This window comes from Diorhabda sublineata, chromosome 3 (genome assembly GCF_026230105.1).
Source record: "Diorhabda sublineata isolate icDioSubl1.1 chromosome 3, icDioSubl1.1, whole genome shotgun sequence".
Classification (NCBI taxonomy): domain Eukaryota; kingdom Metazoa; phylum Arthropoda; class Insecta; order Coleoptera; family Chrysomelidae; genus Diorhabda; species Diorhabda sublineata.
The window spans coordinates 22976072-22999443 of NC_079476.1; the positions used below are offsets into that span (position 1 = coordinate 22976072).

The 23372-nt window shown below is 33.6% G+C and overlaps 1 protein-coding gene across 18 annotated transcripts in view; it reads right to left on the reverse strand.

Moving 5' to 3' along the window:
* Positions 1-23372, reverse strand: part of LOC130441938 (uncharacterized) — a 247460-nt gene that overhangs the window by 100777 nt on the left and 123311 nt on the right. For all 18 annotated transcript variants that reach the window (XM_056775827.1, XM_056775831.1, XM_056775833.1 and 15 more), the window contains 2 exons: positions 22739-23281; positions 21610-21693 (listed from right to left, as the gene is read on the reverse strand). In XM_056775827.1, the coding sequence (XP_056631805.1) occupies positions 21610-21693; positions 22739-23281 (627 nt within the window). The remainder of the gene's footprint in view (positions 1-21609; positions 21694-22738; positions 23282-23372) is intronic.

Sequence of the window (23372 nt, forward strand, 5' to 3'; positions counted from 1 at the left end):
TCTTCGTGGATTCAATTGATTTGTCTTCTTCTTTAACTGGTGAATGCTTCTCACTTTCCTTATCAGTGATCTGTTCTATCGATATTTTTTCAACGGGTTTTATTGGTGACATTGGTTCTAATGGTGTTGTTGCACCAGGTGATTTCTTGTCACCTAGTATTATACTAGGAGGTTGGGATTCGGCAGGCTGTTTATCGTCAAGTTTGTGTAATTCTGTTGGTTCCATTTTAAGTGAAGACGGAGTTCGTATCTCCTCGATGGAAGATTCTCCGTTTCCTATCAATGCATTTGGAGATTTCTGCATCTCAACGTCTTTATGATCAGGTATTTTGTCATGTTGTTCTTTAGAATCCATGTCAGTTATTTTTGGAATTGTTGGTTTCTTCGTGGATTCAATTGACTTGTCATCTTCTTTAACTGGTGAATGCTTCTCACTTTCCTTATCAGTGATCTGTTCTATCGATATTTTTTCAACGGGTTTTATTGGTGACATTGGTTCTAATGGTGTTGTTGCACCAGGTGATTTCTCGTCACCTAGTATTATACTAGGAGGTTGGGATTCGGCAGGCTGTTTATCGTCAAGTTTGTGTAATTCTGTGGGTTCAATTTCAAGTGAAGATGGAGTTCGTATCTCCTCGATGGGAGATTCTCCGTCTCCTATCAATGCAATTGGAGATTTCTGCATCTTAACGTCTTTATCATCAGGTATTTTGTCATGTTGTTCTTTAGAATCAATGTCAGTTATTTTTGGCATTGTTGGTTTTTTCGTGGATTCAATTGATTTTTCATCTTCTTCAACTGGTGATTTCTTTTCACCTTCTTCATCAGTGATCGGTGCTATCGATATTTTTTCAACGGGTTCTATTGGTGACATTGGTTCTAATGGTGTTGTTGCACCAGGTGATTTCTTGTCACCTAGTATTATACTAGGAGGTTGAGATTCGGCAGGCTGTTTATCGTCAAGTATGTGTAATTCTGTGGGTTCCATTTTAAGTGAAGACGGAGTTCGTATCTCTTTGATGGGAGATTCTCCGTTTCCTATCAATGCAATTGGAGATTTCTGCATCTCAACGTCTTTATCATCAGGTATTTTGTCATGTTGTTCTTTAGAATCGATGTCAGTTATTTTTGGCATTGTTGGTTTTTTCGTGGATTCAATTGACTTGTCATTTTCTTTAACTGGTGAATGCTTCTCACCTTCCTTATCAGTGATCGGTTCTATCGATATTTTTTCAACGGGTTCTATTGGTGACATTGGTTCTAATGGTGTTGTTGCACCAGGTAATTTCTCGTCACCTAGTATTATACTAGGAGGTTGGGATCCGGCAGGCTGTTTATCGTCAAGTTTGTGTAATTCTGTGGGTTCAATTTCAAGTGAAGATGGAGTTCGTATCTCCTCGATGGGAGATTCTCCGTCTCCTATCAATGCAATTGGAGATTTCTGCATCTTAACGTCTTTATCATCAGGTATTTTGTCATGTTGTTCTTTAGAATCAATGTCAGTTATTTTTGGCATTGTTGGTTTTTTCGTGGATTCAATTGATTTTTCATCTTCTTCAACTGGTGATTTCTTTTCACCTTCTTCATCAGTGATCGGTGCTATCGATATTTTTTCAACGGGTTCTATTGGTGACATTGGTTCTAATGGTGTTGTTGCACCAGGTGATTTCTTGTCACCTAGTATTATACTAGGAGGTTGAGATTCGGCAGGCTGTTTATCGTCAAGTATGTGTAATTCTGTTGGTTCCATTTTAAGTGAAGACGGAGTTCGTATCTCCTCGATGGAAGATTCTCCGTTTCCTATCAATGCAATTGGAGATTTCTGCATCTCAACGTCTTTATGATCAGGTATTTTGTCATGTTGTTCTTTAGAATCCATGTCAGTTATTTTTGGAATTGTTGGTTTCTTCGTGGATTCAATTGACTTGTCATCTTCTTTAACTGGTGAATGCTTCTCACCTTCCTTATCAGTGATCGGTTCTATCGATATTTTTTCAACGGGTTTTATTGGTGACATTGGTGCTAATGGTGTTGTTGGACCAAGTGATTTCTTGTCACCTAGTATTATACTATGAGGTTGAGATTCGGCAGGCTGTTTATCGTCAAGTTTGTGTAATTCTGTGGCTTCAAATTTAAGTGAAGACGGAGTTCGTATCTCCTCGATGGGAGATTCTCCGTCTCCTATCAATGCAATTGGAGATTTCTGCATCTTAACGTCTTTATCATCAGGTATTTTGTCATGTTGTTCTTTAGAATGAATGTCAGTTATTTTTGGCATTGTTGGTTTTTCCGTGGATTCAATTGATTTTTCATCTTCTTCAAGTGGTGATTGCTTTTCACCTTCTTTATCAGTGATCGGTTCTATCGATATTTTTTCAACGGGTTCTATTGGTGACATTGGTTCTAATGGTGTTGTTGCACCAAGTGATTTCTTGTCACCTAGTATTATACTAGGAGGTTGAGATTCGGCAGACTGTTTATCGTCAAGTTTGTGTAATTCTGTGGGTTCCATTTTAAGTGAAGACGGAGTTCGTATCTCCTCGATTGGAGATTCTCCGTTTGCTATCAATGCAATTGGAGATTTCTGCATCTCAACGTCTTTATCATCAGGTATTTTGTCCTGTTGTTCTTTAGAATCGATGTCAGTTATTTTTGGCATTGTTGTTTTTTCCGTGGATTCATTTGATTTGTCATCCTCTTTAACTGGTGAATGCTTTTCACCTTCTTTATCAGTGATCGGTTCTATCAATATTTCTTCAACGGGTTTTATTTGTGACATTGGTGCTAATGGTGTTGTTGGACCAGGTGATTTCTTGTCATGTAGTATCATACTAGGAGGTTGAAATTCGGCAGGCTGTTTATCGTCAAGTTTGTGTAATTCTGTGGGGTCCATTTTGGGTGAAGACGGAGTTTGTATTTCCTCGATGGGAGATTCACCTTCTCCTATCGATGCAACTAGAGATTTTTGCATCTTAACGTCTTTATCAGGTATTTTGTCATGTTGTTCTTTAGAATCAATGTCAGTTATTTTTGGCATTGTTGGTTTTTTCGTGGATTCAATTGATTTTTCATCTTCTTCAACTGGTGATTTCTTTTCAACTTCTTTATCAGTGATCGGTTCTATCGATATTTCTTCAACGGGTTTTATTGGTGACATTGGTGCTAATGGTGTTGTTGGACCAGGTGATTTCTTGTCATCTAGTATTATACTAGGAGGTTGAGATTTGGCAGGCTGTTTATCGTCAAGTTTTTGTAATTCTGTGGGTTCCATTTTAAGTGAAGACGGAGTTTGTATCTCCTCGATGGGAGATTCTCCGTTTGCTATCAATGCAATTGGAGATTTCTGCATCTTAACGTCTTTATCATCAGGTATTTTGTCATGTTGTTCTTTAGAATGAATGTCAGTTATTTTTGGCATTGTTGGTTTTTCCGTGGATTCAATTGATTTTTCATCTTCTTCAAGTGGTGATTGCTTTTCACCTTCTTTATCAGTGATCGGTTCTATCGATATTTTTTCAACGGGTTCTATTGGTGACATTGGTTCTAATGGTGTTGTTGCACCAGGTGATTTCTTGTCACCTAGTATTATACTAGGAGGTTGAGATTCGGCAGACTGTTTATCGTCAAGTTTGTGTAATTCTGTGGGTTCCATTTTAAGTGAAGACGGAGTTCGTATCTCCTCGATTGGAGATTCTCCGTTTGCTATCAATGCAATTGGAGATTTCTGCATCTCAACGTCTTTATCATCAGGTATTTTGTCCTGTTGTTCTTTAGAATCGATGTCAGTTATTTTTGGCATTGTTGTTTTTTCCGTGGATTCATTTGATTTGTCATCCTCTTTAACTGGTGAATGCTTTTCACCTTCTTTATCAGTGATCGGTTCTATCAATATTTCTTCAACGGGTTTTATTTGTGACATTGGTGCTAATGGTGTTGTTGGACCAGGTGATTTCTTGTCATGTAGTATCATACTAGGAGGTTGAAATTCGGCAGGCTGTTTATCGTCAAGTTTTTGTAATTCTGTGGGTTCCATTTTAAGTGAAGACGGAGTTCGTATCTCCTCGATGGGAGATTCTCCTTCTCCTATCGATGCAACTAGAGATTTTTGCATCTTAACGTCTTTATCAGGTATTTTGTCATGTTGTTCTTTAGAATCAATGTCAGTTATTTTTGGCATTGTTGGTTTTTTCGTGGATTCAATTGATTTTTCATCTTCTTCAACTGGTGATTTCTTTTCAACTTCTTTATCAGTGATCGGTTCTATCGATATTTCTTCAACGGGTTTTATTGGTGACATTGGTGCTAATGGTGTTGTTGGACCAGGTGATTTCTTGTCATCTAGTATTATACTGGGAGGTTGAGATTTGGCAGGCTGTTTATCGTCAAGTTTTTGTAATTCTGTGGGTTCCATTTTAAGTGAAGACGGAGTTCGTATCTCCTCGATGGGAGATTCTCCGTTTGCTATCAATGCAATTGGAGATTTCTGCATCTCAACGTCTTTATCATCAGGTATTTTGTCATGTTGTTCTTTAGAATCGATGTCAGTTATTTTTGGCATTGTTGTTATTTCCGTGGATTCAATTGATTTGTCATCCTCTTTAACTGGTGAATGCTTTTCACCTTCTTTATCAGTGATCGGTTCTATCAATATTTTTTCAACGGGTTTTATTTGTGACATTGGTGCTAATGGTGTTGTTGGACCAGGTGATTTCTTGTCATGTTGTATCATACTAGGAGGTTGAGATTCGGCAGGCTGTTTATCGTCAAGTTTGTGTAATTCTATGGGTTCCATTTTGGGTGAAGACGGAGTTTGTATCTCCTCGATGGGAGATTCTCCGTCTTCTATCAATGCAACTGGAGATTTCTGCATCTTTACGTCTTCATCGTCAGGTATTTCGTCATTTAGTTTTCCAGAATCAGTGTCAGTTATTCCTGGCATTGTTGTTTTCTCCGTGGATTCAATTGATTTGTCATCTTCTGTAACTGGTGAATGCTTTTCATCTTTTTTATCGGTGATCTGTTCTGACGGTATTTCATCAAGTGATTCCACTGGTGACATTGGTGCTAAAGGTGTTGTATGACCAGGTGATTTCTTGTCACCTAGTATTATACTAGTAGGTTGAGATTCGGTGGGCTGTTTATCGTCAGATTTGTGTAATTCTGTGGTTCCCATTGTAGGTAAATATGGAGTTTGTACGTCCTCGATGGGAAATTCTCCGTCTCCTATCAATGCAACTGGAGATTTCTGCATCTTAACGTCTTTATCATCAGATATTTTGTCATCTTGCTTTCCAGAAACAATGTCAGTTATTTCTGGCATTGTTAGTTTCCCCGTGGATTCAATTGTTTTGTCATCTTCTTTAACTGGTGAATGCTTTTGACCTGTTTTATCAGTGATCGGTTTTGTCGCTATTTTATCAAGGGTTATCACTGGTGACATTGGTGCTAATGGTGTTGGTGAACCAGGTGATTTCTTGTCACCTAGTATTCTACTATGATATTGAGAATCGGTATGCTGTTTATCGTCAGATTTTTGTAAATCTGAGGGTTCCATTTCAATCGAAGACGGAGATTGCACCTCCTTGATAGGATATTTTCCGTGTCCTATCAATGCAACTGGAGATTTCTGCATCTTAACGTCTTTATCATCAGGTATTTTGTCATGTTGTTCTTTAGAATCAATGTCAGTTATTTTTGGCATTGTTGGTTTCTTCGTGGATTCAATTGATTTGTCATCTTCTTTAACTGGTGAATGCTTCTCACTTTCCTTATCAGTGATCTGTTCTATCGATATTTTTTCAACGGGTTTTATTGGTGACATTGGTGCTGATGGTGTTGTTGGACCAGATGATTCCTTGTCACCTAGTATTATACTAGGAGGTTGAGATTTGGCAGGCTGTTTATCGTCAAGTTTGTGTAATTCTGTGGGTTCCATTTTGGGTGAAGACGGAGTTTGTATCTCCTCGATGGGAGATTCTCCTTCTCCTATCGATGCAACTAGAGATTTTTGCATCTTAACGTCTTTATCAGGTATTTCGTCATGTTGTTCTTTAGAATCAATGTCAGTTATTTTTGGCATTGTTGGTTTCTTCGTGGATTCAATTGATTTTTCATCTTCTTTAACTGGTGAATGCTTCTCACTTTCCTTATCAGTGATCTGTTCTATCGATATTTTTTCAACGGGTTTTATTGGTGACATTGGTGCTGATGGTGTTGTTGGACCAGATGATTCCTTGTCACCTAGTATTATACTAGGAGGTTGAGATTTGGCAGGCTGTTTATCGTCAAGTTTGTGTAATTCTGTGGGTTCCATTTTGGGTGAAGACGGAGTTTGTATCTCCTCGATGGGAGATTCTCCTTCTCCTATCGATGCAACTAGAGATTTTTGCATCTTAACGTCTTTATCAGGTATTTCGTCATGTTGTTCTTTAGAATCAATGTCAGTTATTTTTGGCATTGTTGGTTTTTTCGTGGATTCAATTGATTTTTCATCTTCTTCAACTGGTGATTTCTTTTCACCTTCTTTATCAGTGATCGGTTCTATCGATATTTTTTCAACGGGTTTTATTGGTGATATTGGTGCTAATGGTGTTGTTGGACCCGGTGATTTCTTGTCATCTAGTATTATACTAGGAGGTTGAGATTTGGCAGTCTGTTTATCGTCAAGTTTGTGTAATTCTGTGGGTTCAATTTTAATTGAAGACGGAGTTCGTATCTCCTCGATGGGAGATTCTACGTCTCCTATCAATGCAATTGGAGATTTTTGCATCTTAACGTCTTTATCATCAGGTATTTTGTCATGTTGTTCTTTAGAATCAATGTCAGTTATTTTTGGCATTGTTGGTTTTTTTGTGGATTCAATTGATTTGTCATCTTCTTTAACTGGTGAATGCTTTTGACCTGTTTTATCAGTGATCGGTTTTGTCGCTATTTTATCAAGGGTTATCACTGGTGACATTGGTGCTAATGGTGTTGGTGAACCAGGTGATTTCTTGTCACCTAGTATTCTACTATGATATTGAGAATCGGTATGCTGTTTATCGTCAGATTTTTGTAAATCTGAGGGTTCCATTTCAATCGAAGACGGAGATTGCACCTCCTTGATAGGATATTTTCCGTGTCCTATCAATGCAACTGGAGATTTCTGCATCTTAACGTCTTCATCGTCAGGTATTTTGTCATCCTGCTTTTCAGAAACAGTGTCAGTTATTCCTGGCATTGTTGGTTTCTTCGTGGATTCAATTGATCTGTAATCTTCTTCAACTGGTGAATGCTTTACACCTTCTTTATCAGTGATCGGTTCTATCAATATTTTTTCAACGGATTTTATTTGTGACATTGATGCTAATGGTGTTGTTGGACCAGGTGATTTCTTGTCATCTAGTATCATACTAGGAGGTTGAGATTCGGCAGGCTGTTTATCGTCAAGTTTTTGTAATTCTGTGGGTTCCATTTCAATCGAAGACGGAGATTGCACCTCCTTGATAGGATATTTTCCGAGTCCTATCAATACAACTGGAGATTTCTGCATCTTAACGTCTTTATCGTCAGGTATTTCGTCATCCTGCTTTTCAGAAACAGTGTCAGTTATTCCTGGCATTGTTGGTTTCTTCGTGGATTCAATTAATCTGTAATCTTCTTCAACTGGTGAATGCTCTACACCTTTTTCATCAGTGATCTGTTCTGACGGTATTTTTTGAACGGGTTTTACCGGTGACTTTGGTGCCAAGGGTGTTGGATCGGGTGATTCCTTTTCAACTAGTATCACACTAATAGATTGATATCCATCAGGCTGTTCATTATCATATTTTATCATTTTTGTAGGCTTTATTTCAGGTATAAATGTATGTTGTGTTTCCTCTTTGTGACGTGTTTGTTTTTTGGGAGTTTCCCGCATCCTCTCATCCATGTCAACGTGTATATTTGCATCTGTTTTCTCTAAAGGGGTAGCAGTTGTTTTGTCATTGCGTATATTCGAAATATCCTTATCGCTCTTTTCGTCTGATTGTCTCCGTACTGAAATCGTTTTCTGAGAAATTACTTCTGTCGATTTGATTCTCTCCATGTCTCTCAGTTCCTTTATCTGAACTTTGCTCTCAATGATAATTTCTGGTTTTCCATCAGTTAATATTTTTTTCTTTATTGGGACTTCTTTAGTTTCAATTGAATATTTAGCTTCCTCATCTAAATATCCTTTACTTGACCAGCGAATATTTTCTAGATCTTTCTCGGCTTTTGTTAGGCCCATGGACTCTGTCTCTGGTAGTATTGTTACCAATTGACCTTCAGGAGTTGGTGTTAAATCCGGTTTTAATTCTTTTACTTCTTGACGGATTTGTTTAGACGCTTCTAGTGCTTCTGACATCATTCTCCTGATTTCTATTTCACTACTGGGAATTTTTTCGTGAAAATCTTTCAGATCGAGCGTTTTCGAGGGTTTGTCTTTAACGGATGTAACTGCAACAGGTTTCATTATTTCATTTTCAATAATTTCATTATCTTTGTCTGGTTTTTGAGGCGTCCTCGTGCTATATGATTTTTCAGTAACTTTTTCAGAAATTTCTATATAATCAAGACATTCATTTTGAGTTGATTGATGTATATCTAATGGACTTTCTTCAGTTTTTTTGATAAGTTCTTCAAATACGCTTAGCCTCGAATCGTTTTTATTGATTTCTATTTGGTCATTGTCATTCGATATCATATCTATAACTTTTTTTTGTTCTTCTGTGAAATCATCTAATTTGCACACTTCTTTTTTAGTACAAGGCTCTTCACAAACTGCTAAGCTTGAACCGCTAATAGTCTCAATAATTTTGATATGATTGTCGAACATTTTGCTCAATCCGCTCGATACAGCTTTGGGCTCAGTAAATTCTAGTATTTCCTCCTCTTCCTCGCTGTAATGAGGTACATGTTTCAATTTTATACAGATTGGTTCTATGTTCGGGTCATCAGTCTTTTTATGCCTTTCTTCGATGGAATTTATAATTGCTCGAATATTTTTTCTATGTTTTTCAGCCAGGACTTGTTCTTCTAAATTTGATATACATTCTTTCAGTTCATCATCGGTATATTCTTTTTTGTGTACATCACAAATCGTTTTGGTATCTGGTAGCGGTGCTTGAGTTGTATAGGTTTTCATATGTTTTTCCCCAGAATCTGGAACATGCTTTTTGGTTTCTCCTAATGTGTCACGCCGAATTTTTTTTGTAGGAGTAGTCTCCTGTGATTTAGAGATTAATTCTTCGAACATTGATTTTTTGTCTTTAACAGATTTTTTGTAAGCTTCATCGATATCATCATCCATTGGTTCAAATTCTGTTACCTTTTGAATTTGGGTTGTTTCTTTGGTGGCAACGTGATTTAGAATATCTTGCATTGGTTGTTTTTCATCTTTAGGCTTAAATTTAGTTTTAATTGGAGATTTATTTGAATCATCGTCGAAACTAGTTTCAGTGTCACTCGAAAATATTTTTTGAAGTTCCGCAATTTTTTTACCAACGTGTTTAATATGACCCGGTGTTGTTGTTTGAATTTTAATCATGGTTTCTTTTATTGATAAAGATTTTTCTTCTGCTTTTTCTTTAACTGCATGTTCGGTTATAGTTTCCATTTTATATTCATCATCATCGATTTGAGCTAAAGTTTCAGTAGACCCCCTGCATGTTTCTTCGTCTTTCATACTAGACATTTCATCTTCGGAATCAACAATCTCACGTTTTCTTCGTATATAATCTTTCTGAGGTGATCTACTTACTTGTTCTTCTAGAAATTTTATTTTGGCTTTCACATCACCCGAACCTCTTCTATTTGCAAGTATTTCTTCGTCTTTAATTTTTTCAGCAGCAGAGATATGTAAAGTTTCTTCTGGTTGGATTGGACTACACGTCGAATCTTTCATATCTACGTGATCTGTGATAGTTCCAGCTTCTGAAGTATCTACTTGAGATAAAGGAATAGATGCTGATTCTGGAAATTCAATGGGGCTGGTACCTATATCTGTGAATTGATTGATGTCGTCGTCAAAATCTTGAGGTGGGAATTCGTCAGCTTGTATAGGACTTAATCCAGCGTCGGTACATTCAAATTCCTCTTCTACTGGAATGTCTGATATAAAACCTGTCGTTTGAATTAGAGTTCCTTGAAATTGTTCAGCAGGACTAGACATAGTACCTGTTGTGGTACCTCTAGTGATAGAGATTCCAGTGTCTGTTACGTGATGAGAGATGCTGTCACTTATAGGCGATTCTACTTGAGATGATGGTTCATCGGTATCATGATAGGTGAAGATTTGCTTTTTTCCGCTGAAATTGACAGATTCTTCGCGCTTTTTATAAGTAGGTTCCGTAACAGGTGGTATAATATAAGAATCCTGCTTATCAATAAAAGCAGTATGAATGTCTTTTTCAGTTCCTGCTGTCGTACACATTCCAACATCGAACTTATGACACGTTTTGTTACCTGTATTATCACGTTTAGTTGTTGTTACAGAAATATGTGATTGAGATTTGATAGAAATTTCAACGTCTTTTGTTCCGTATAAAGTTAGTCTACTTTCCGCTGTTGCTAAAGCTTCTTTGGTCCTAACTTCTTTACGACCAATTATTAGTTCTAAGGTAGGTTTGTTCTCGTCAGTTACAGTCGGGGGAATGCCATCTAAAGATGGCGACATTTCTTTTTTGGATAAGGGAGAGGTACTTCGGTGTATTTGAATCGGTTTTTCTCTTTCTTCATTTGTTTTATATTGTTTCCTTTTTTCGTCGATGGTTTTATTTGAAAGAATTTGCTCTGAGAAGTTACTAGATTGAGCTGGTCTAATCACTGCTTGATCCATGTCTTTATGGGCTAATTCCTTGACAGTCTTGGTGTCTTCTGAATATGCCAAAGTAACCTTTTTGTCGGGGGTGGTTTTCAGTGTTACTTTTTCTTCGGAGGGTGGAATTTTTTCTTTTCCTCCTCCGCCATGTAATCGTTGTACAGTTATTCTCTCTTTACGTTCCCAATCTTCTGGCCGTTTCGAATCTTTAGATCCTTTTTCTTCAGGGGAATCGTAAATATTTGCGTTCTCTAATATAAGTTTCTTGGATTCCATTAATTTCAGTTTATCTAAATCTATATTCGCAATTCCAGGTAAATCACTATTAGGTATATTGGAAGGCAGATAACTAGAGGTAGAATCTATCACATCTGTGTCTAGGTCTTCCGTGGAAGCTAAACGTTTGCGTTGCCCGTTGAAGAGCTTAGCTTGGTATTGGTAATACTGGTAGATATTATCGTAATCTGTTACATCTTGATTATCTATATCTTTAGTAATATAGGAAGATTCTTGAGAAGAAATTGGTTCTTCACCAGATGTTGGTGTTTCGAGTAAATACTGATCTTCTCGGAAGCCATCCGTGTCCAGCGAATCATCATCGTCTTGAGGCGATGCACTTGCTGTCGCAGGGAAAAATAACAAAGGGTGGTGATAGGGCTAACTTCAGTGTATTTAACGTGTTTTTTTAACGTTGGGTAGGGTAGTATGTGCAACTAAATTCTTATTAATCAAGTATTCAGAAAATAAATCATTATCCGGAGCTTATGTAGCCCCTTTCAATCTTAGCACATTCAAAATAATAACATGAAATGTATGAACGTTTTCAAAGTGTAAAGTGTAGGTATGGGAGCAGGATGTGAAGGAATACGACAGCGATTTATTTATATTTATAAAAAAGCCTTCTATAGGCATTCCACATCTCCATAAGCGTCTACTATTTATCGCAAAAGTCCCGAAAGCTTGTTTTTTTATGCCCAAACTAGTAGCGATTTAAATCCTTAAGTAAAATTGAGCGAAATAAATTAAGAAATTCCAATATACTTTATTATATTTGAAGATTGAGTTTAATTTATTTTTCCCAATCAAGCGAACTAAAATTTTCACTGACCTTTTGTAGCCTTAGCTACGTGAAGCCCGAGGCCTAGATTTTTGACCGAGTTCACACTCACATCCCTCTCACAATTAGCTTCAATAATTTCCTTTTCACCATCATAGAAACTCAATAGTGAATGGGATGCGATTCCATGCATACACAATTATTCATATTTGAAATTTTGTACCTTGTTGATTTTTCAACTTTATGGAGTTTGCAATTACGGTTCACTAAGCGCATATCTGAAGCTGAGTGATCAGAAGGGAAAAGGAACATGAGGAAATTTATAACAACCGTTAATTGGAAGATTAGAATTTTTATTCCACGTAACAGTTGAAGATAAACATATTTTTGGAAGTGTCTATGAGATGGGCTGGTGTTAGTATGGCATGGACGAAGTTTATCAGAGAAATACTTTTGAAGTACATACTTTCATTTTGTTGAACATTTTCAATGTCCTGTTATAATGAAAAGAAACTAATGTATCATTTTTGTTACATTTGTTGCAAAGTTGATACGGAATATTTGGTGGTAATTACTTTGATCCGATGATATATACAAATTCCAATAAAAGATCAACAAAATTTAGTAAGTATTTCGAAAGATTTTCTCTAAAAAAAAACAATTAATAATTATTGTAAAATATTATGGGAAAAAAGGGATGAATAATACAGTGATTTATATAAAACTACACAGAGTGATTCACAGAAAGCAGTTAACCTCTATCTTTAGCAGTAATAATTGAATTACAAGTAAATGCTGAAACATGTTATGAAGGGGGCATATTTGTACGTTACACAAATTTGTCATTTCTAAACACGCCCTTTGAATACAGTAACACGCCCTTTGAATACAGTAATCGTTCATGTTTTAGAGCCACTTCCAATATCAAAAAAGAAAATAATCCTACTTGATATAAATAGTTTAAAAGATTGGGTTTTAGAATATTTATCGTAGCCAATAATTTCAAATGAATTTATGGTGATCAAAAACAAAGAGCTCCAGTACTGCTTATATAAAGAAAAGAAACACGAGTTACATTAGAAAATTATCCTATTCTTCTTAATCTTTTCTAGAACTATTAGGGTTCCAGTTTGTTCCATTTTATTCAGTCTATCATCATTTAGTGTATCGTTTTGCATTTCTTTTTTCTTTTTGTGCTATTTATTGTAGTTTTCCTAGGTATTTTTACAATTCTCTCAATGTGAATTAAAAAATGAATTAGCACGATTCATTTTCAAAAGATGTTACTCTTTAAATTAATTAAAACTTGTTAAACTTATTAAAATAATTCGAGGAAGTGGGAGGTAGGACATTAACAAAAGACAAATATCTGTATATTTGAAATGTTACCTTATGAACAAAAATCAACCCATTTACTTAAAATCTACTAGATACTGCTAAATATAGGGCTGGACCAGTTTCTATCCACCACTCTGTAAATTTCAATAAATGAAGATGGTATATTTGTAGGGTTATTGTAAATTGTTTTTGAAGGTTCCTTGGCATTGTACATTAAAAAGTTAACATAACCTAATTTTTGGTTTTTCTCTTTCAGAAAGTGTTGAAATAAATTGCAGCACTAGACCAGGGTCGATAATTTTTGAAACCAAAAAAAAATAATAGTGGGATGGAATATTTTGGAGAAGAAAGAAAATATAACGAAAATGAAATGAAAAATAATTATAGATGATTTAATGTCGGGAAGTGGAAGAGGGTGAGTTTTTAAAGGTAAAAAACGTTTCGTTTTCTGGTATGAGTCCAATGGAAAAAAGTTATAGACAACTTTTATATTCACACTTTTTTCGCATAACCTCAAAATTTCTGTGAAAAATTTAAATTTATTTTCGAAGGCAAATTTTTGTCTTTTTCATGGAGCAATTCATCGGTATCAAATTAAAAATTGTTAATCTGCTATTTATACCATATTCATCTCATTAAATTAACAAAAGTGTAAAAAATACACAAACAGATGTACAAAATTAAAAGTAGTTTTTACAGTATCTTTAAATGGAACCATTTTATTTGTAATAAGCAAATGGAAATTAGATTTCCGTATAAATATCAATGTTTTTGAAATATATTTTATTATAAATTAATTATTTCGGTATTGTACCTATTTGTGAAAATTGTAAAACACGTCAAATATTATAAATTGACTTTCTACGACGGAAAAATGCGATACCAATTTTTGAAATAGGAATTATAGGCTTGTGATATATCGTTTGAGAGGCCTCTTCATTCTCTTTTCAACAAAGTTTTCAATTTTAGAATAAATTGAAATATTACGATTACAGAAATTCTTCGTAATATACTCAGATTAGTATTCATTAACAATAATTTGAACAGTTTTCGTGGCAACATCAGTTTGTTTAATTTGCCTCAAATTGTTTTATAGATATAAGTTAACAATATTAAAAATTAATATTAGAGCAGGGATTGTTGGAAACCAACTCGATGGTCCCTTCATGCTTGAGAACAATTTGTAACTACTCCAAAATGATTTCAACCTGGAAAATTTATATTCTGATCTAGGAAACCCTCAATTACCAGTGAAAATGGTTGGAAAATGATTCCTAGCTCATATGACATGGCATTCCAAAATATTCACTGTTTTGAATTACAGCCTTCTTGCTTCAATTTTTGGTAAAAATAATTTCGCGAGAAATAATTATTGATCCATGAAAATTTCAGTTTTCTAAAATTAGCTCCTTTAGAGACAAACAGTGAAATTTACTTTCTTCGTCATTTTCTTCCAAAGTGTCACAACATTTGACTTAGTGCAGATAAATGACATTTTGAGATCTGCACCTATTGAATTTAAAGCTACTACGTAAGTTTTATTATAAGCTTTTGTTTCTTTCTCCTTATAATGAATGCTTTCTGTGTTTAATATTGCAGTTTGACAGTACATTTCAACAGATATTTCGATTTTTAAAAGTATTATGCAAGACTGACTCTAAAAAATAAAAATTGAAATCGATAATTTTTTATCTTTTAGAAAAAATCGGGGGACGAAGTAAATACATATATCTAATTTTATTTTTTAAAATTATGTTTTAAATCACTATAAATGGACGATATTGTATATAATAATTATTACTTTATAAATCTTCATAATTTTGTCGAATTTGTATTAGAATATCCGATTCTCTTTACCGCCCTAGCTACCATCATCCCTGTACCACAATCTACTTTTTCCCGCTTCTACGAACGATATCGCTAACCAACTTCCGATGGCTCAATGAATGGATGGATGGATCAAAGCTATAATCTAAATTCTTTGCAGTAAACATCGAAGTTGTGGATGTTATAAATTGTATATGTATAACAACTATGACTATATCTGTTTGTGTATTATTAAAAATTTATTATATAAAAAAAATAGTGGTTGAATATGTTAGTGACGAAATGAAAGAACATAAAAACACAAAATGTTTCATACCACACCACAATCACGACGTTAAACAATATTTCGCACTAATAAAAACGCAGCATGGGATTTTATTATCAAAAATAAAAAAAAACTTCATGCTTAAACAATGTTGAGTGTCCCATGGGATGATATATAAGATGTGTCAATCAGCTATCGACGAATAGTGCTTGAAAATTGGCTTTATTAGTTATACCATGGGACACTCTCAAGCGAAAAGTGTTTTCTGTAAGCTCGATAGAAATTAGTGTAACATTAATTTACAATATGTCAGATTATAAAATGATTTTGATTTTAAGTATATGCTTTTCGACGTTTCGATTTTACTTTGGTCTATATTGAATTTAAAATATATTTTGATATGTTTTCCTATAGTGAATTTCATGCAGGTGATACGTTCTTACAATCTACTTTAATTATCTATGTGTAATAAACATCGAGGTATGTATGGTATTAATAGATGAATTAAAGGTAAACGATCATAGACAATGAAGTTTGTTCATTGAATTAGCTCTAGAACTAGTAGGAACTAACCCCAATTATAATAGATGAAATGAAGATAAACGATCATAGACAATGAAATTTTATCGTTGAATTAGTTCTGAAGCTGTTGGAAAATAACCCCAATTTTCATTGAAAAATCACGAGGCTCAATTCTGAGTGAATTGGAATGTCAACCGAGAATATTTCCGAATTTGGGATGAAACTTATCCCCGCCAGATCCAAGAGCGTCCAATAACTTCGGAAAAAACTACTGTACAATGTGTATTTTGTACTGGCAGCGCCATATTTCTTTGAGAACGATTCCAGGTCATCATAGTCAACGGCTAGCGCTCTATAATTACCAATTTTTTTGGCCTATATTGAGAGATACAGACAACAATAATATGACGACGTTATTTGCCACATAGTTCGTGCCACATTAGACATTCTGTACCAGCGATTTGAGAGCTCATGAAGAGCTGATGTGAGCTCTGTTCCATCAACGTGTTACTAGTTGATGAAAACCGTGACGGAAATGAATGAATTACGCTTCTAATTGCTTAAACACCCAGATCTATACTTCGGCGACTACCAAGATCGTGCGATTTACGATAATTATATCAATACTATTTAACGGTTGTGACTTCTGAATACAGACACAAAAAAATGAAATGAGTTATCGAGAAGGAAAACTAATAAATAAGAATACAGAAGAAGAAATAGTTAGAGGCCATAATAACAGATTTGAACAATAATGGAAAGATATTCTGGATATACGAGAATTAATGCATAAAATTCGATGTTTTTTCTGAAATTTTGGAGACTGGATGGGGTGGGTATTGAAGAATCGTTTATCAGTATTAGGAATGACCGATTCTTTAATCCCATTTTGCCTACCTCACGCAACGAACCACAACTTTCAGCTGATTCCATAGTTTTAATAATTTGAAATTCTATCAAAAAAGAGGAAAATTCAAAATAAAAATTTAAAAAGTTATATTTATCAATTACTGGTTTGAAGTAATTTGTTTTTATTTACTATAAATATTGTATTGAGACCTATTTTATAATCTGACAGTAATAGGCAATATACAGAAAGCTGTGAGTATAACAGAAAGCTGAGAACTGTAAGCGGTATTTAGAGTATACTAAAAACTATTAGTTAGCCCTTAAAATGATTTATTTTCTGGTTAATCGTTTTAACAATGAACATTAGTTTTGTATTAGTAGGGCCAAAGGAATATTTTGTTGTTATTAATTTGGTTTTTATCTTTTGAATAGCTTAAGCCAATTTCGCACCAAAAGCATGTTGCACATTTGACAGTGTTCTTTGGTCAGTGTTTTGAATAAGTACAAAATGCTCCAAAAAATGACAACGCTGGAATTATTAACAAATACACCTATTGTTGTCATTTCGAGGAAGGGTATAATAAATTGTTTAAGGTAAGGGAAGGGAACATAAACACAATTTTTCATAAATAAGGTTAAAAATATCTACTCAGCGTTTGAATTTATTTGTTGTTCAAACGCTCAATAACTAAACAAAATCTAATTGGTTTAACCGACTTGCAAACTCCATTTTAATGTGGCATATCACGGTAGGGGATACATAGTGTTCAAAAATTGTAAATTGAAAACGATCTATTCAAATCTATCAAAAAATATTTGATACAAATATATTTTCTTATCAGTAATACGAACTAATTATGTTTTTAAAAGCTTTCCTTTGTACATGAAAACAAAAATAGATGTAAAGTCATTTTTCGTTATGAAAACAGAAATATTAAAATTTTATGTTATTATAGATCGGTGAAACTGTCTCTAGAAATGCTTTTGTAATATAGCCGATATTTTGGAAAGATGTACATAAAATTGCAACAGTTGGAGTTCAGGGGGCTCCGAAGACGTGAAAGACATAAATGAAGCTCTGAGCTCTGTAATTTGTTCAACTTTTTGATGATAAATTAATTAGAGCGAACGTCTTGAGAGATGCTTGAGCTATAATAAGAGATACAGATTTATTTAGAACTCGAAAAGCTTTGGGACGTATAATACTACGACGTAAACAAAGAAGCATGTGATAAATTAAAAGCAACATTTGAAGATTTCGAATTAACGCGGCTTTTTAGTCTTTTAACCTTGACAACTAAAATTATTGTCGCTTCCCTTAAACGATAAGGAAGCTAAAAGTTCAAGATGAAAGATAACGAAAAGGTGGAAATAATCAATAATAAAATGTATTTGAATCTGTCAGCCTATATAGTAAAATTTCTAACATGGGAAATTCAAGTAGCAAGTGGTAACCCCATGTGCTGCAGCTGAGATGGTAAGAAAAATATAAGTCATCAAAGAATTAGCAAGAAGCGAAAATAACGAGAATATTGTATCAAAACGTAGTAGGAAGATTTACAAGTTGTGTCAGTCATAATCACAGCTTAGGACCTGCAAAATTGGGAGCGAATCCTTGCTTACCTGAAAGGTACAGAACAGTGTAAACTAGAATTTAAGATATTTGAAACTAATTTGATAGAAGTTCTATGACAGAATGTCTTCAATTTAGAAAAATCTTCAGTCTACTGGAAAAGGAAGAATCTAGCCTAGATGTCACAGTACAATCATTTACGAAGCACTTAGAAAAGATGGAATTTTTTTAATGCTTTAGAAATCAAAATTAAAACTTCTGTATTTTGGAAAAGAAATAACGTTTTCATTCATTTTTACATTGTCTTTATTTTTTCGTATAAGTACACTGGTTTATATAGTTTTTCTAAAATGTTAGTCAAAACGCCAAGATCAATAACTTGGGAATTAGGTATAGGAAATATAACATGAAAAATATTTTTCATTACTTGAGGGTTTCTAAAACTGGAAAAATACAGGCTTATGCATTTGATTAAACAAATTATATGCTGTAATTTGAAAAAACATGACATTTAAGTGTATTAGATAATAGTTTCTAGCATATTTATAACATTAATAATAAGGTTAGAAAAAATTTTTACATTCTATATTTATAAAAATTTTTTTTAGTTAAACAGAAATTTCTAAAACAATTAGAACTATGTCGATGTTCCATTTCATTTTATTAATATGTCTCACTAGTACTGATAAAAAAATATATTTTTATCCATAAATTTATTCATAGTATATTCAATATTCTTTTTTTTCATCATTAAATCTACTATTGTAGTTATTTAATTTTGTAGAGCTGTGTTTTTCACAATTAAACAAATTTACTTACCACTTTAGCAGACCTATAAACAAATGTCAAAAATATCCAATTTATTCAATATAAATGGCGAATTTTACTCGAAGAACAAGTAACCGAACGCGAAAAAAATCTTACTTAAACTGAATTTCAAATCATTAATGTATAAACTGAAACGTAATCCAATTTAGTCCAAAGGAGGTCATATGATACCTTCATAATTAAGTCATGCATACGTATGACTGTGATATAACCTAACGAAGAAGATCAATAGATTTTATTTTTAACGAAAATCACATGTAATAATTATTCTTTTTCTCTTTACAATTCAAGTTGTACTTTTAGCTTTTCTTACCTATTTGAAATTTTGAGATCCTATCTTCAAGATGATTAACAGTATCATTAATTTACGATTTTTTAAAATAATGATATTTTCTTAATAAACAGTCGATCAAATTGATCTTAACCCTAACGCCACTATCGGTGATGAAATTACAAACTATCCATTCTATCTTTTACTATTCACAGTAGAAACACAAATTGTAATGTATATGAGCTCCATCTAGTATCAATTGTCATATCTATTAAATATTTGAAAATAAATCGAAAAGAAAATCTCACTATTAACGACATAAGATATTTGTAACAAATAATAAAACAGAATGTATTATGGAATGATGATGTATAGAGACGTATTTCAAGATGCACAGAGAATCTAAAAAAATTGGATTTGGATCGTTTAAAAATTGAATATTTTCTAGCGAAAAGAAAAAAAACTTATTGACTTCAACATAAAAGAAAAATTGAGGTTGACAACAATAATGTCTGATAGAAGATTTACATCCATCAGAAAGAAAATTAAAAGGAATCTTTAACATACAAATTCAGAACTGAACAGGGATATTAGACACATTACTATATATAATGCTAGGTCTATTATTGTATGGTAAGGTTAAGGAATGATGCCGTTTTATGACCTCGCAAGGTTCAGAGAAAAAACTTTAATTAGGTTATATTTATAAGCATTCATTTAGAACTTATTACAGCTATCATTTTCCAAAATTTTGTTTTGAAGCATTGAACAGTTTTCAAAGGAATGTGAAACTAATCAATTATTGATACGATAAGTATTCACTATTCTAAAAACATATGAGAATAGAAAAAAATATTTACGTATACGTGAAAGTAGCAGTAGCCACTTCGTTTTGCGTTTCTAATGTTTGTCAAAGACATTGAATATCTGGTTTTTATTATTTTGTGTTTATTAAGACGTTAGGGTGTATGTTTTGAAATGAATTAATGAATATTTTTTAATTCAAAATTTCGAATTGTTATATACATTTTATAATTGTGTATTTATAAATTTTCATTGTTGGACTTTAATGGTTATTAAAAATAGGTTAAAATCTCTATTATATAGTGGTGTATATTTATTATAACTACTCAATACTAGATGTATACTGTATGTCATTTCTATAGATAAAAATTTATTTCACTTTAGTTATACCGTGCACTCATATGTTTTCCCCTACGAATCCTTAAATGCTACATTCTAGGATATTAATCGAATTACACGTTTCAAACTAAATATTCACAGTTTTTTTTTCTCTTCTTGATACTTATTTACTTGACCTCATTTTTGTATAAACGTCTATATCTAATTAAATAAATATACACGTTCAAAGTCATCATTTTGAATAGTATAATCGATATCACTTTTGTGATAAAAGTTGTGATACTTTTGCATAATACATTATAGTTATTGTTTGTTGATGACTGGAAATATATACATTTCTTAGATATTCCACGAATAATGTACTGAGGACAACACTCGAAATCTATATGAACCACGTTAAAAATTTGTATCTTATCTTCTTTAAGTTTAAATTTTTTTCTTTAATCATATATGTTTCAATTTTTTGACTTATCATTTTGCCTTTCTTATATTGGTTCCAATTTTATGTTTGGCTTCAGTAACTCTCCCTGTTTTGTTTCCTATTTTCTTTTAAATCTCGTCTCTGTGTTTTTGCAATGTAGTAATAAATATATTCCACTGTAAGATTTTTTTCTGCCATCTTTTATTTCTACTGCGATTTAAATCTCGTTCTGATTTTCATTAGGAAAATTGTGGTAGATTTGTTCAAGAAAATATCATATATCATATTGCTGTTGTTATTGATATTTTGAGGAATTAAATAGCATTAAAGTAAAGTTACGTTTCTAATCCAACCATTTTATTGAAAGATGATGGTAAAGTGCAGATACAACAATATTAAGACTTAGGTACCCTTTCTATTGTAGCAACTTTTAATACAATACGTAAAAATTATTGGTTTCCAAATTTTCTACTATAAATTATCATCTTGGTAAATAATATATCAAGAAGAGCAAAAAAATTGTTAGTAATCGGATAATTTGGGGTTTGATATGCCACATTTGGTGTAAAGAATACTCATTTCCAAATTTGTAACGGAAGTTGTTTTTTTTATTAAATTACGAGTATTCTATACACATGAACAACTAAAAAAGCACTATGTTAAAAATCCAAACGTAATAAAAATTTTGAAACTCACCTTGTACTGAGGCAACCTGCTCTCTTGTTATAAAATCAGCTGGACTAGGAGGTGGTGTCTTCGAGAATTTTGGTGATTTGGGATCTGGAAATAGTTATAAGCATATTGGAAAATGATTCCATAAAATATACGTGTGAATAAGGATGAGTATTCAAAAAAAAAATTGAAAAAAACAATAGGAATTAAGTATTTCATCCAAATACTGACAGACAACACATATATGTTAATTTATGACTGATCTTTACTCAAATTATTAGATTTTCAGCTTCTTCGGCTAGCTTACTGAGACAGCTGGCTCAGCAAAATGCAATTTTGGATTTCTCATGGTTTGACATGAAGAGGTACTTATTATTGCGCCTGACATTCCATTATATCCCATGCTACCTTAACTCCATCGAAAGTTGCAGATTATTATTAGAATTAGAAGTCTGATACAAATTTAACTGTCTATGACCAGTCAATTGGCAGACATGATCAATTGGTAGTCAAAGTGAACGGTGGATTGGGATTCTTTGATAAAATGTGATATGTCACGCATGGTTTGGCATGAAAAGGCTCCACTATTCTCTACCACATACATTACAACGTCTAACTGTAACATTCTATATCAAATTATGGATCCCAGCTTTAAACACATCGTCCGACCATCGTGCAGAAGCTTCAATTGACGAACTTATTATTCTATGGTCATTCTATGGCTTCGGCCCTATTGAACCCTCGCCCGATGACAGTGCAGTATAGAGCATACGGATTTGAAGGTCCTATTGGAAATTTTTCTTTCCGATAGACAAGTTTCACTTAACCTAACAATCCGATCTCTCTCCATATCACAACAGGCGAATTGTACGAGATTAAGGCATTTCGCTTGACTTGAAAAGAAACTTTGAATCAATATTCACCAATTTAGAACTCTTTGTAAATTCTTAAAATCTGTATGCTATTGATCATTAAATGCATCCAATTAGAACTTAACTTGAGCAATTATTTTTTTGGCAAGTTACGAAGAAATCTGTTGGCAAATTATGGACAGTTACCTATATAGGAAAAATTGAGAAATAACTATTGCGATTGCTAGGATAAGATAATATCTGGTTGAGACAGATTCGAGAAAAGATCAATAAGGTCTCACCTTCATCAGCGATCAACTTTGGTATCGGCTTCTTCTTCTCGAAACTCTGCGTCACCTTCTCCAGTAGTTCCGCGTCTTCCGACAGCTTGTGCGGTTCTTCGAGTTGGATTGTGCGTGTATCTGTAACTACAGTGGCTTTGCCAACTTGCGTTTGCTCTGGAGACAAAGTTGGTTCCGAAACTGTTGATTCAGATGGTGGTGTGGTTTTTATTCCAACTGTTTTAGAAACCGTCTTTATCTCCGGCGTTACTATTGTTTTTGTTATCGTTTTTGTGGTGATATCGTCTGTGGTTTTTTCTCTTCCTAGCACTTCTGCTATTTTGTCTTCGACGAGGTTTTGTTCTTTAATTGTTGTTATTTCTTGAACTATTTCGCGGCGTTGCGAAGACGCTGGAATTGTTCTTTCGGCCGAGAGACGTTTTACTATTTTCTCTCTTCGCTCTGCTACTGGTTTATCGAATTGCTCTTCTTCTTCGTCTTCGTCAGATTTAACAAACACTTTTTCTTCAGCTGAATATTTATCTTTAATGCCAAACCGCTTAACTGAAAAAATCAATTATTCATTGATATTAATAATATATATATTTGAAATTTGAGACATATAATTCTAGATTGTACCAAAGAAACCGATGCT